Source organism: Symphodus melops (genome assembly GCF_947650265.1).
Source record: "Symphodus melops genome assembly, chromosome: 3".
Classification (NCBI taxonomy): domain Eukaryota; kingdom Metazoa; phylum Chordata; class Actinopteri; order Labriformes; family Labridae; genus Symphodus; species Symphodus melops.
Genome location: NC_136693.1, coordinates 22026777 through 22039962, shown reverse-complemented (window position 1 = coordinate 22039962; position 13186 = coordinate 22026777). Strand labels below are relative to the sequence as shown.

General features: G+C 38.6%; 1 protein-coding gene across 1 annotated transcript; it reads left to right on the top strand.

Annotated features, from left to right (window-relative positions):
• Positions 1-319: 319 nt before the first annotated feature.
• On the top strand, positions 320-12070 carry LOC306821796 (WD repeat-containing protein 76-like; the record flags this gene model as incomplete). The annotated part of the gene is made up of 27 exons (XM_079340369.1): positions 320-427; positions 1150-1181; positions 1290-1395; positions 1479-1549; positions 1634-1738; positions 2222-2308; positions 2488-2543; positions 2685-2766; positions 2851-2919; positions 3895-4001; positions 4686-4814; positions 4903-4971; positions 5066-5099; positions 6798-6914; positions 7054-7149; positions 7234-7326; positions 8759-8817; positions 9034-9151; positions 9272-9373; positions 9643-9680; positions 10316-10469; positions 10766-10924; positions 11020-11135; positions 11246-11344; positions 11451-11603; positions 11681-11734; positions 11815-12070. Exons 1-27 carry the CDS (start codon positions 352-354, stop codon positions 12068-12070), a joined length of 2637 nt encoding a protein of 878 aa, XP_079196495.1. The 5' UTR covers positions 320-351.
• Positions 12071-13186: the final 1116 nt, after the last annotated feature.

Here is a 13186-nt window from a genome sequence, read left to right as displayed (position 1 = left end):
TGAATTGTTGGGAAAGAAGAGGAAACCTTTACACATGGTTTACTAAGACCACAAATATTTGAAGAATTGGTTGTGTAAATGTCTGCACCATGTAGATGTGAGTAATTTGGTTCAAACACATACTGGTCAGAGGTCTGCCTTTGTTTTGATAAATCTATGGAGATCTGTAAAGAGCCCCTGAAACATGTGTTAATGACTACATACAATGTGTGTGTGTGTGTGTGTGTGTGTGTGTGTGGGGGTGGGGGTGGGGGGGGGGGGGGGGGGGGGGGGGAGTGGTCAGACGAAGCGAGTGTTACGTACAGAAGGAGCCGAATCATGTGACGCTCTCACAGCTTTACGAGTCTAAGCATGGCGCTCGGTGTTGTGTGGTGTATCAGCACCGTTTTTACTTTGGTTCATTTAACACCATCAATTTTACTCGAAGGTAAGTGGTCTTTTAATTCGATAGTTAAAGTTAGTTTCTGCTGTCTTTGTCGTTATGTCTGGTTGAAACTAGTTTAAGACCTTTATGGCTTATAGTGTTGAATCCGCAACTGATGGAGCTTTAACACAAATAGGCCAGTAGGCTACTTAACCTTAACATTAAAATAAATATTTTTCTCCAACATTAAATATATTGTCTTCTCGGTGCTTTGCTTTAGAATATTATTCTATACTATCATTAAAAATGACATACACTCCCCGTAGTCCTATTTAAAATACTTCAGGTGAAGAACAAGTGTAATGTCTTCAAAGTTGGATGACATTCATGTTTCTGTGTCAAACAGGATGTTTTGTATGGTTAGATTAATTGTTTTTATTGTTGGGCATTTGTATAGCCTACACATTGATTTTTTAGCCCATCAACATTGAAATCATGTGTAGTAGAGAACTAGTTTACTCCTGGCAGATAGGCCTACATTAGGGAAAGTGAAAACCATACTTTACCCCTGAAATGCAGTGAATACAGGTTTTCTGTACAGAACACATGAAGCACAAGGACCTCACATTTGTGTATTTGATAAAGAGAACACAGAAATTCACAATACTGGGAGTACATTTCCATTTCCACATATTGATGGCTTTAAAGTTAAAACTGAGAGTTTGAAATGTAAGTTTTCAGGCTGTCCTTCTTCTAACTGATTTCTTCATCTTGTGTCCTACCAGAGGAACATCATTTCAAACAATGGATGTTACAGGTGGGGTGACAACAAAGTGACTGAAAATGAACTCATCACGTGATTTTCAACCTTTTAATAGGATTTTTTTTTTTTACAAATGTCTATTCTGTTCTTTACGACTTGCAGCACGACAAAGTTTACGACAATAAGGAGTTTTATAACCGACTCCAAATATTCACAGACAATAAGAAGATGATTGATCATCACAATGCGGGGAATCACTCCTTTACAAGTAAGTTTAAAACTAAAAAATGTTATAAGGCTGCAAAAGACATGACCTTTCTCTCACACACGATTTGAATATGTATTTTCTAGTGGGACTCAATCAGTTCTCAGACATGTCATTTGAGGAATTCAGGAAATTGTACCTCCTGACACAGCCACAGGTATGATTTGTCTTATAATGCAGCACATTTGATGCAGCTGGTGCTCAATGCAGAAAAAAATCCTTTGATTTGTTTTTGTTCTAGAACTGCTCAGCTACTAAAGGGCATCATGTCAGCAGGACTCGTCCAAACCCCCGGTCGAAAGACTGGAGGAAGGGAGGGAACATTGTGACTCCTGTGAAGAACCAGGTATTTTAATGTATTGCTGCTGGTCTGCTTACTTCTGGAGGGAGGACATTGTACATTTACTTCTAGTGAAACTGCCACTGCACTTATTCTCGAAGGCTTTGGCAGGAAGTAATTGTTTCCTGTTAAAACAACTATAAAAAAGTTCAAATAAAGGTAAAAGTGACTTATTGAGCATTAATAAGCTACACTGAGTAAATGAGCACAGCATAAACTGTCCATCCTTTTATTCTGAATTCTATAATATGAGTGTTATTATAAAGTACAAACAGTCCTCATTTTAGAGAGGGAGTGTTAAAGAAAAAGTTAAACATATTCCTCACATGTTCCATAATCAACAAATTAAAATCTGTCAGAGACACAGATTACTTTATTCAACTAGTTTCACAAGTAACTGACCTTTGTGTGAGAAACCAGTAGAGTTCACCTTTAACACAAGTGAATAGAGAGTTATGTGTGAGCTATGTTGTGTGTCTGTATTTGTAGGGTCACTGTGGAAGCTGTTGGACCTTCTCGACCACTGGTTGTTTGGAGTCTGTAAATGCTATCGCTACTGGGAAGCTAATACCTCTGGTGAGATTCACAGCACATACATTTTGGATGTGAAGGGTCTCACTATCTCACATTGATCGTTTAGAAGAAGTTCTTGTGGAAGAAGCCCTTGGTTTAATGATTTATTACAGTTTGTATGATAGCTTTTGCACTGTTTTATTTTATTTTTTAAGCTTAATGCATTTTACTTTCTCTGTCAGTCAGAGCAGCAGCTGATAGACTGTGCCCATGCCTTTAAGAACTATGGATGCATGGGGTAAGAATCATGAATTTTTTAATCACAAAATGTTGGTTCATATCGTTATAGCTTCATCCTATTATATTATATATAACACATTTTTGTATATACCAGTGTGTGAGGCTGCAACTTGTTAAAACACTTTTTGATTTGTTCCAGTGGGCTCCCCAGCCAGGCGTTTGAGTACATCAAATACAACAAGGGTCTCATGACTGAGGAGGACTATCCATACAAAGGCCATGTATGAGTTTTCTAGATCAGTGCTTCATAACAAGTATTTAAATGTTAAACATATTGTTAATAAATGTTGTCCTTCCTGTTGTAGGAAGAAACCTGCAGTTTTAAGCCTGCACATGCAGCTGCTTTTGTCTGGGATGTTGTCAACATAACCACTGTGAGTAAACTAGGGCTTACACATTTGTTTGCAAGTGCACTTCACCACGATGTCAGGGCTGCATGCTTTAGGTCAACATTAAAGCCTGGAATTAATTAAATATATCAAAAACAAAAAGTGTGTGAGGATTGTCAGACTCACACAGGGAGATGGAGATATAGAACTGAAATTAATAATTTATTCTGTGACATGTGCCTGATATACAGCTGCACATGCCACACATCAACCTGGGTTTTTGGTGCACGGTTATTAATCAATTTTTTTATTTTATTATATTTTATTTTTTTCATTTTTCCATGTACAACTGATGTTGAACAAAGAACTTGAACAAAAGAAGATTTTACAAATGCAAGAGACGAGTGTTGTGTTTGTAGCTACATAAGGATAATATGAAGGCGGGCACACGGCTCGTCTTAACATACTGTTAACTGCAGCACAGCAGGTTACAGAGCCACACACATACTGACGCACTCATGAGAACACGTATCAGACGCACAGTACAAGGGAAGATATCACAGTATAAAAAAAGTCCATACACTACAAAAGGAGTTGGTAAATTTAGTATATGGACTTAGGTTTCTTGATATTACATTACAGAATGTAACTATAAGTCTCCGTTAGACAACTTATAGTTACATTCTGATATTCATTCATATTCAAACAATTAAAACTGCTTGATTAATCAAATCTGTCACGTCTGGTAAGAAAGTGTATAAAAATACCATTAAAACTCTAAACATCTGACTCTACTCCAAGAAGAGCAGGTCAAGACAAAATTGTGGTTCATTGTTCTCAAAATATGAAAACTTGAGCAGCAGGCATCATTTTGGGGATTGATTTGTATGAAGGTCTCTATGTCTAGACAAACAGTAAGGTCCTTTACCTGCTTTTGTAAAGTGTCTCGAGATAACACCTGTTATGAATTGAATATACAAATAAAGATTGATTGATTGATTGATGTTTGTGTCCCCACAGAATGATGAGAAAGCCATGGTTGATGCTGTGGCCTGGCTCAACCCTGTGTCCTTTGCCTTTGAGGTCACAGCTGATTTTATGCATTACAAAGAAGGTGTTTACTCCAGGTGAGCCACGGACCTCTTCCACAATACAAAACACAGTTGGTCACATAAAAAACATGCGAAAGGACAGCAAGCACATTGTTTTTAAGATGCACAGAATACAATCATGAAAGTTTTTCCATTAATCCAACAACACAGAAGTTATTTATGCATGCAAGAGGATTATGGTACTAAAATGCCAACTATGACAAAAATTATATTATCCCTTCATTATAGCACAACACATATTTCAGAAGTCAACCTCCTCTGAATTTGAAGTATTATGAGAATGACTTTTTACCTCTATACAGTTGTCAAATTTGTCATTTTGTGCCATTATTTTTATTACATTAGTCAGTGTTAGTTTCAGTTTAGAGTGATGACCAGTATGAAAGTTTAATTTGCATCTTTAACGTCTGCACTGACTGGTTAATGTCTGCATCCACACATTTTGCAATACCTCCACCTTAAACACCACTGTACATGTAGAACACATACCTTCAGAAGATCAACACTCTTTAATTTAATTGCAAAAGTTTAATTGTTTATTTTTTTATTCTTAGTCATATAGAGGACCTTTGAACAGTCCTACATTCATCATTATGAAAGGTGACACAGCGCACCTTTACAAATGCATGGGTAGCTCCCACTGACTCTCTAAAATACATGTAGCCCATTGATCTAAAAGCACTGCTGTTTTCTGTTTAGCTTGCAGTGTGTGAAAACAGCAGATATGGTGAATCATGCAGTCCTAGCTGTGGGTTACGGAGCTGAAAAGAATGGCATGCTGTATTGGATTGTGAAGAACTCTTGGGGCACGGCCTGGGGAATGGACGGGTAAATACAGTGTGTGTCACCATGTTCATTTCATTGTGATGGTTTGTTACAGTTTGATCACGGGCCCCTCTCTTTCTCTTTCTAACAGATATTTTTTGATTGAGCGAGAAAAAAACATGTGTGGACTGGCTACGTGTGCTTCCTACCCTCTAATTTAGTTTGTGGAGTAAGTAAGCAGGACTGATGAGTATCATCCAGCGACATCATCAACAGAGTGACATTGAATGTTTCTGCTTTGATGTTTACTGAAGTGTTTCAAGGGAAAGTTTAGGTTCCCAACAATATGTAGAACATGTGTAAATGTTGTCACTTAATAAGGAATAAAAAGACAGTGATGGAAGGAGAAACAAATGTATAAAGAACTGTGAACAAACAATCATATCAATATTTCATACACAATATTTATGTCGATGATGTAGTTCTAAAAAAACTTCAGAAACGTGTTATACAATATTAAAATCACTCATGAATAAAGCTCAGGGTTACTCAAACGCAACATTACTATCCTTTCAAACATGATACCTTTATTGGGGTAATTTGATGTATTTCTGTGTACAGTGTCTTCAAATAGTTATTAAAGTAAATCTGTGTCACCATCACCATTTCAATGTGTGCATTTGTACTATTGAAATAACCTGAGGTTAGAAGCTGTTTTCAGTCATCAATGTGTATTTTTTCTAGTTAATATTGTGGGTGTTATGAAGCAGTGTGAACTGATACTGTTAATTATGGCTACACAAAGAGTAAGTATTTCTGTACATATGCCGGGACTATAGGGTACTTCTCTAAAAGAGCAACACTGGGGTTAATTGAAAGTAGCAGCTTACAAACACTTTTATTACAAATTATTGTGAATTGGCCTTGTGTTACCACCAAGCCATAAAAAGATCATGTTTAGCAGACAAGCCATGGTTCATAAACATCATTTTTCCCTTTTCTCTTCTTGGCACAAAAGAGGTAAAGTCAGGAGTAAGAATAAGTGCATGTTTTCAATTGCAACTTCAGTGAACTCATAGTGCTGTATCATCTGTTAAAAAAGTTAAACATGTTAAATTAATAAGATAGTCTTGCTTCGAGGGCTCATTAAGAAGTTAGCCCAGATGTCAATCACTTGTGCAATTGCACGTCTTTATGATGAATGAAAAAGGATGACCTCATAGTTTACTTTTTGTCTGCTTGATCATTATGAATTATTTTAAAAGCTTTAAAAGGGATATTTTGTTTCGGCTTGTATGGTAGTGTTTTTGATAGTAGAGTTATTACATTGTCATTTAGTCAGCGTTTAAATTGTGTTATTTTTGGGCCTACATACAGAGTCCCACCACTGCTGTAACCCAACTCTACCAAAGGATGGCGACATTTCCCCAGACTGTGGAGGCCTAACCTGCAGAGAAGAGAGAGAGAGAGAGAGAGAGAGAGAGAGAGAGAGAGAGAGAGAGAGCGAGAAGAGGTGTCAGTCAAATTCTAAGGCTCTAACTGGCTGTTGGCTGCAGAGAACCGCCTTTAATTCTGATGATGTAATAAATCCAACCAATTAGCTGATTGGATTCTGTTTCGCAACTTAGGGGGGGTGGGGCTACTTACAAAACACTTCCACATTTAGCGCCAATTATTTGACTGCAAAGCTTTCATTTGTCGTCACACGTTCACCAGGCTTAAAGTCTGCCTTCATTATTGTGTAGAGGTTTTCTTGAAGAAATATATAATTGGTCTACGTGCCGTCATAAGTGGACGATATGACAACAAGACGAGCGAAACGCGCAGCTGTTGTGAAGGAAGAGCTACTTGTGAGTTGTTGAAACTTTTCTTTTACTCGCCTAGACTCGTCTGAATACTGTAAGCTATAGGCTGAATATCTAAAAAATAATTTAAGATTATTATAAAACCAAGAGCGTGATTCAAAGGGAGGCTACTGAATGTATGAGTATGATACAGATCCAAACCTTATATAAGTGTTTGTTAATGATGCACACCTGGATGCAGGATTTGACCCCTAAGGATATGGAAGGAGCCGCTCGAAGATCATCTCCGACCGTCCTGGCACCCAAATGTCTCAAATTCTCTCCAGACAACAAAGCTCAAACATCCAGGAATAAAACGGTAAGAAGCACCACGGACGGAGACTCACAGACGCTTTGTAACAGCCCACCTCAAATATCCAGAGATGAGAAAGTAAGAGGCACGGCGTAGCAACAAAGAAACTAACGAGTATTAACACAGGTTTCCTTTTTTTTAATAGACAACCAAAGCAAAGATCAAGAACAACCAGAAAAACCGAAAACACACTAAGAAGGAAGAGGGTGATATTGAAAATAGTGATATGGAGCACACATCTGTAAGTATTGAAATTATCAAACGATCATCAATGCCTGCAAAAAAAAAGTTATGTGTATCAAATATGTGAGTATCATTGACCCAGGGTGGACAAAGAGAACTTTCAGAATATGAACTGGAGCGCCTGGAGAACATCAGACAGAACCAAGCATTTCTGTCCTCTATCAACTTGCTGCCGGTAATAATAATACAACCACACTGTTCACTCTTCTCTCAGGACTTCAGTTGCACTTGCTCATTGGGGTGAGACATTATCTGTCCAAAGAAGCAGAGCAGAAGATAAGAGTAACATATGTTAACTTTGTCATTATTTCAATGTGCTGGTAACTTAGATTGAGTATACTGTGGAAGTCTAACCTGCAGGGAGGGAGGGAGAGGGAGAGAATTCAACCAATGAGCTGATTGAACTCTGCTTCCCAACTAAGGGGGGTGGGGCTACTTACAGAACAATTCCAAATTTAGTGGCAATTATTTGACTTCAAAACTTTCATTTAAAAGACATATGTGATAATCTAAATCTATCATAGACCATAACTGAACCAACTGCATCTAAATTGACAGATCCGTCAAAATCAATTTGATCTAAATTTTTTACAATAAAAGAGACAAAATGACATCCTCTGGGGTTTTCTCTCAGTGACCATTGTCCTCTGGCATGTATGTAATAGTACCAGACTAGAGTCCCAGGACTGGACTCAAGAGACGTTTTAATGAACAAGCCTTTTGTGAGCAGCAATATGTCAAACATATGAAATACGTGATGTGGATCATGCACTTTAATATTTTACAATTTACATTTCTTACAATTCTTGACAAGCATGCACCTTTTAAAAAGCTAAGGGTTAAAGACAGATCAAGCTCATGGTTCTCCACTGAATGATCATTGCTGTTCAAGGAAAGAGACAAAGCCTGGGCTCAAGACAGATCGGCACTGCAGCCCACTGGCTTTCATTCAGACAACTCAGACATAAATGCACATATTCACTAAGAAAAGCAAAACCTTGTATCATGGTTTCTAGTTGCTCTTCAAAACCATAGAAATTCTAAAAAACAGTGAATGTAAACAAAACTAAATCCTCCCCATCTATCCTTTCCTACGTTACTTTAAATAATAATAATAATGGCCAAACAAATTAAGTTCAGAAATTTGCAGTGCTTCTAACATCCACTTTCATGCTTCTGGGAGTCAGTTTGAAACGTTGTACTCAGTAAATAAAGCTCATACCCTACCGTTGGCTCATATTCCCACCTTTAACCAAGTCCCTAAATGTATTATACAAGCCTTTACTTCTTCTGTTGTAATGGAGGTTCTGCACTCTTTAGACAAGAGGAAAGCAAATTCAAATCCTCGTTAACAATAGTAGAAGTTATAATAGTCTTAGATTTTTCATTGGTTTATATTTTGTCTTCGTTTTTTCATACTTTGTTTTAATTTTGGTTTTAATTAGTTGATATATGTCTGCTTTGTTAATTTAGTTAACTTTTTTTCGTGAAAGTTCTTAGTTGAAGGGTATGTATTAGTTGTTTTAGTTTTAGAGTTATTTTTTGTCCCTGCATCATGTATTGGATGAGGTAGTGGTTATTAAAAATCTGTTTTTCTGTCATCAAAGGCAGCTGAGGAGTTGAAGCAGTTCACACGACCAAAGCCATCACAGCGGGGTCTCAGAAGGTATCATCTGCTATCATTTGTCTTTTTAATTAAACATATTAGGCCTTCTTGCAGCTTCTTAATCATGAGGGTTTCTATTCCCAATGCCACACTGCTCTAAGTGGGTTTCTTTTGGATTTTGCAGTAGTGGTCATTTCCATTAACAAGAAAAAGCTCTTAACAAAATCAGACATTTGCACTAGAAGTCAGTGTCATGTTCACTGTTGGTTTTGGCAGGTCTCAGGCTGCTGTGAAGGAAGTGCTGCCAGCTCGAAAATCCCTCCGCCTCCAAAATAAAGAGGCAGAGGTCCTGACCCTCCCCCCTGAACCCAAAGAGGGGGTGATCTATGAGGAGGTGAATACATGTAACCAACTATAGATACAGAAATTGTAATTAAACATCTTTCTGTTTCTCACTCTTTTTTGTTTTTCTTTTGATGTTGTTAATCACTTTAGTTATTTACTTGTTTTATAGTCTATTCGTCAAAAGAAGCCTCCTGGCCCTCTGCCCATGGATCCCATCAACATGGAGGAGGGAAGCAAGCTGCCGTCTCATCTTCTTCAACTCTGTTCAGAGGTTGGTGAAAACTTCCTTGGTTATTATAATTTTCATTTTTATTTATTATAGTAGTCCATTACATCCTGGCAGTTTTTTTTATTCCTGAAGAATTTTATTTACCCAAAACTGTCTTCACACAACCGTATGACTTCCACACAAATGAGGTAAAAAAAAAAATCAAGTCTAAAACTGGCTTCATGTTTTCCTTTTTTAGGTAGTAAGTGTTGTTTAATACGACTGCTTCATAATCAGTTTGTACATTTGAAAATGTCGTTTTCTCATCATAGGATTCACCACAAGAAAAAAAGACGCTGCTTGCTTCAGAGTAAGATTTAAAGATTGTATTCTACATTGACCTCATAACCTAACTTGCTGTGAAATAATACTCCATCTCTGAGGCTTCAAGTCTTTTGGTCATTGTTTTTATTTTAAAGGTCCCATATTCTGCTTTTCCTTGTTTTATATGCTCTTCATGGTGTCTTGTGCATGATCAGGCATGATCTATGTGCACAAATTCAAACTCTGCGGAAACATGCCTTCTCCTACAACCTTATGTTAGCTGTAGCTGCATGTATCGCTCGGTCCATAGCCCCCATCATTGATCCAAGCCCATTGGCTCATTGTAGCAAGACCAAGCTCGTGCTGATCGAGTGACTAATTACAACAGAGCGAAATGGCCGACCAATTAGATCAGACTTGGCCCGCATGGGGATCCTGGTTGTGGGAGATTCTGAGTGTTAGAAACACAGGTAGATGAGAGAGCCTGCATGGAGCGGCAGTACATGAAAACAGACACTTTTTTTTAACATTAATGATTGTGAACATACTTCAGTAGGCATATAAATTAGATGTATGAACCCCAAAAAGGTCATAATATGGGACCTTTAAGGTTTTTGCAAGCAGTCACAAAAGTTAATGAGGAGGTTGGTGTGTTAACGCTACACTCGTGTATTTACGCAGGTACCGCTCAGCTCTGAAGAACATGAGGATATCTGAGGACAAAGTGGCAAAAGTGGTGAAGGATCGCATCTTCTCTGCTGCCTTCCACCCGTGCTCCAGCAGCCTTCTAATGGCCACGGGAGACAAGTGGGGCAAAGTGGGACTCTGGAAGCTTGTGAGTCTTTTTATAACCCCTTCTCACACCAAAACGCTAACATGACAAATGTCCTGTTGGAGTCTCTCACAAACTGTTGAAGGCTAATGTTTTAGAACTTGAGTGGTCCATTACTTGGCATCATAAGCAAAGTCCACCATTGATGTTCTTCACTCACTAACTAACCTTTCTCTGGTATTTCTGGAAGCAAACTGTCATAAGTGACATGCATGAGTGACCTTTAAGAAAACAGGGCCATATCATACTAAACCTACTCTAAGAAATCAGTTTGTCGTCTTGCATGTGTATTCATTCAGGGTGGTGAATGGGGCAGTGATGGCGTGCTGCTCTTTGAGCCTCACACTCGTCCAGTGGTCTGTATGGCATTCTCCACGGCTCATCCCACCCACCTGCTCAGCCTCAGCTACGACGGCTCTCTGCGCTGCATGGATGTAGAAAAGGCCTGCTTTGATGATGTGAGATAACTTTTCCTCCATAATGTTGTAATTCTTTTCAAATTCACATAGAAGTCTCCATCTTCACTTGTTTATCTGCATGGATAATGTTTCAGGTGTATAACATTGGTGATGGTCTGAAGACGTTCGACTTCGTGTCACATGACTGTTCCACACTAGTCGTTGGCAGCTGGTATGGAGAAGTTGCCATCGTGGATAGACGGACCCCGGGGTAATGAATTATTGTTGTTGGTGAATAGTGAATGTGTTTTTTTTTAACCTGCTTCCATCCTTTCAGAACATTTTATAAACCAACTGCACTTGTATTTAATTTCTCTGCAGAAACTCACACGAGTCCCTTCACTCATTGGATACCAAAGTCGTACGCTGTGTCAGTGTCCACCCGTTACAGAAGCAGTACTTTGCCGTGGCAGAAAGCAAGTATGTCTAATAAGAGTCCTGTTCTCATTTTGTTGGACTGATTGTGATGCAGGTTTTCTTTCATGGGCCGTTTAGGAGAACATTTCTGTTTGGATCTTGTCTGCAGGTTCGTGAGTATTTATGACAGCAGATGCTTGAAGAAGACAAACAGCCCGCCTGTCTCCCAGCTGAACGGCCACTCTTTGAGCATATCCAGTGCTTATTTCTCCCCTTGTACAGGAAACCGAGTTCTCACCTCCTGTATGGATAACAACATAAGGTAACGCCAGCTCAGAACTTTCTATGTTACTGCAGTGTATTGTCGAATCTAAGCTCAATCCTAAACTCTTTTGACAGAATATATGACACATCTACGATGACCACCAAACCTCCCTTGTTGTCATCTATCAGGTATATACAGTATTTGTATCTGCCCCTTTTTTCCCTTCTTCCTGTGCTTAAAAGCTTGTGTTGTAAATGTTTCTTTTCAGACACAACATGCATACAGGCCGCTGGCTGACTAAACTATCGGCAGTGTGGGACCCCAAACAGGAAGACTGCTTTGTGGTGGGGAGTGTGGAGAGGCCGCGGAGGGTACAGGTGTTCCATGAAAGCGGCCAGCCCCAGCACACCTTCATTGATGATGAGAACCTTAACACAGTGCTGTCTGTTGTTGCTTTCCACCCAACAAGGAACGCTCTACTCGGCGGCAACGCATCAGGGCGTCTGCATGTCTTCTCTGACTGAGACAGAGCTCAAAATGGGGCCACCGTTTAACTTCAGCAGAATTTGAGCAGGGACATTGCACATGCAGATACAAATATTCAAAGTATAAGATAAAACTGTATCTTTTCTACCATAGTATCTACAACACAAGCCTTAAGATTAAAACACTGGATTCACTTTGCAGATAGAAGATGACTTAATGTTACGACTGGAATCATTGTTATCACTTTGCTTTTTCTCAGTTCTCGTATTATCAATTTCTTACATTCAGATGTCTTACAGAACCATTGATACCCCATTAACTGTTTCTCTGTTATTTCTGTTGAAAGGACATGTGATAAGCGCTTCTTGTAAAATAATGTCCATGCTTTTTTACATTTTTTTAATTTTATTTGGAGCTCCTGAAGCAAAAACAATAAATATAGTGACAGTTTTATACCAAATACTGAGTAAGATTGCACTTCACGTAATCGGCGGTTGTTCCGTTGTTACCACAAGATGGCAGCATGTTAACAAATGTGTCTGTGTGTTGAGGGGGAGTGTCAGAGACTCATGGAAAAACTTGGAAAAAGAACTGATATTGATTAAACAGTTTCCTGTTTGGTCTGCAAGATGTAAAGAAATCATATTTATTTGTAAATAGATTACACCAGTCTTTCGTCAGTGATTGGAAATAAGCAGTCTTATTTGGAGGTAAATGCAGAACACATGCTTACAGACACATCTCTATGTCAAGGTCCATAGAACAGCAAGCTTTACAGTCAGAACACCTCTGAGCCTCTTCCCTGTTTACATGATCCTGTTAAATTAGACGGGCACCTCCAGGGAGAACTAGAGTAGCCTGTCCATAGAGCTTTAACCACTCTTCATCACTGTGCAGGTTAAGTGAACTGAAACAGTAGCACAAACAAAAGATGTTGTGCTGCATCGCAAAAAGAACAAGTCAGGTAGTTGGGTTTGCTACTTCTGCTTTTTAAAAAAAGGATAAAAATTCAAACTATCTTTGAGTGTAACCGCTCCAGAGTCAAGTGAAAATGTCTCTTCTGCTGCATGTGTTCATTTCACAAACTTTCACAATAAATGAGCATCTACTCAATTTCTAAAAACTTAGTCAAAAAAAGCAGTCTATCGTTAGGA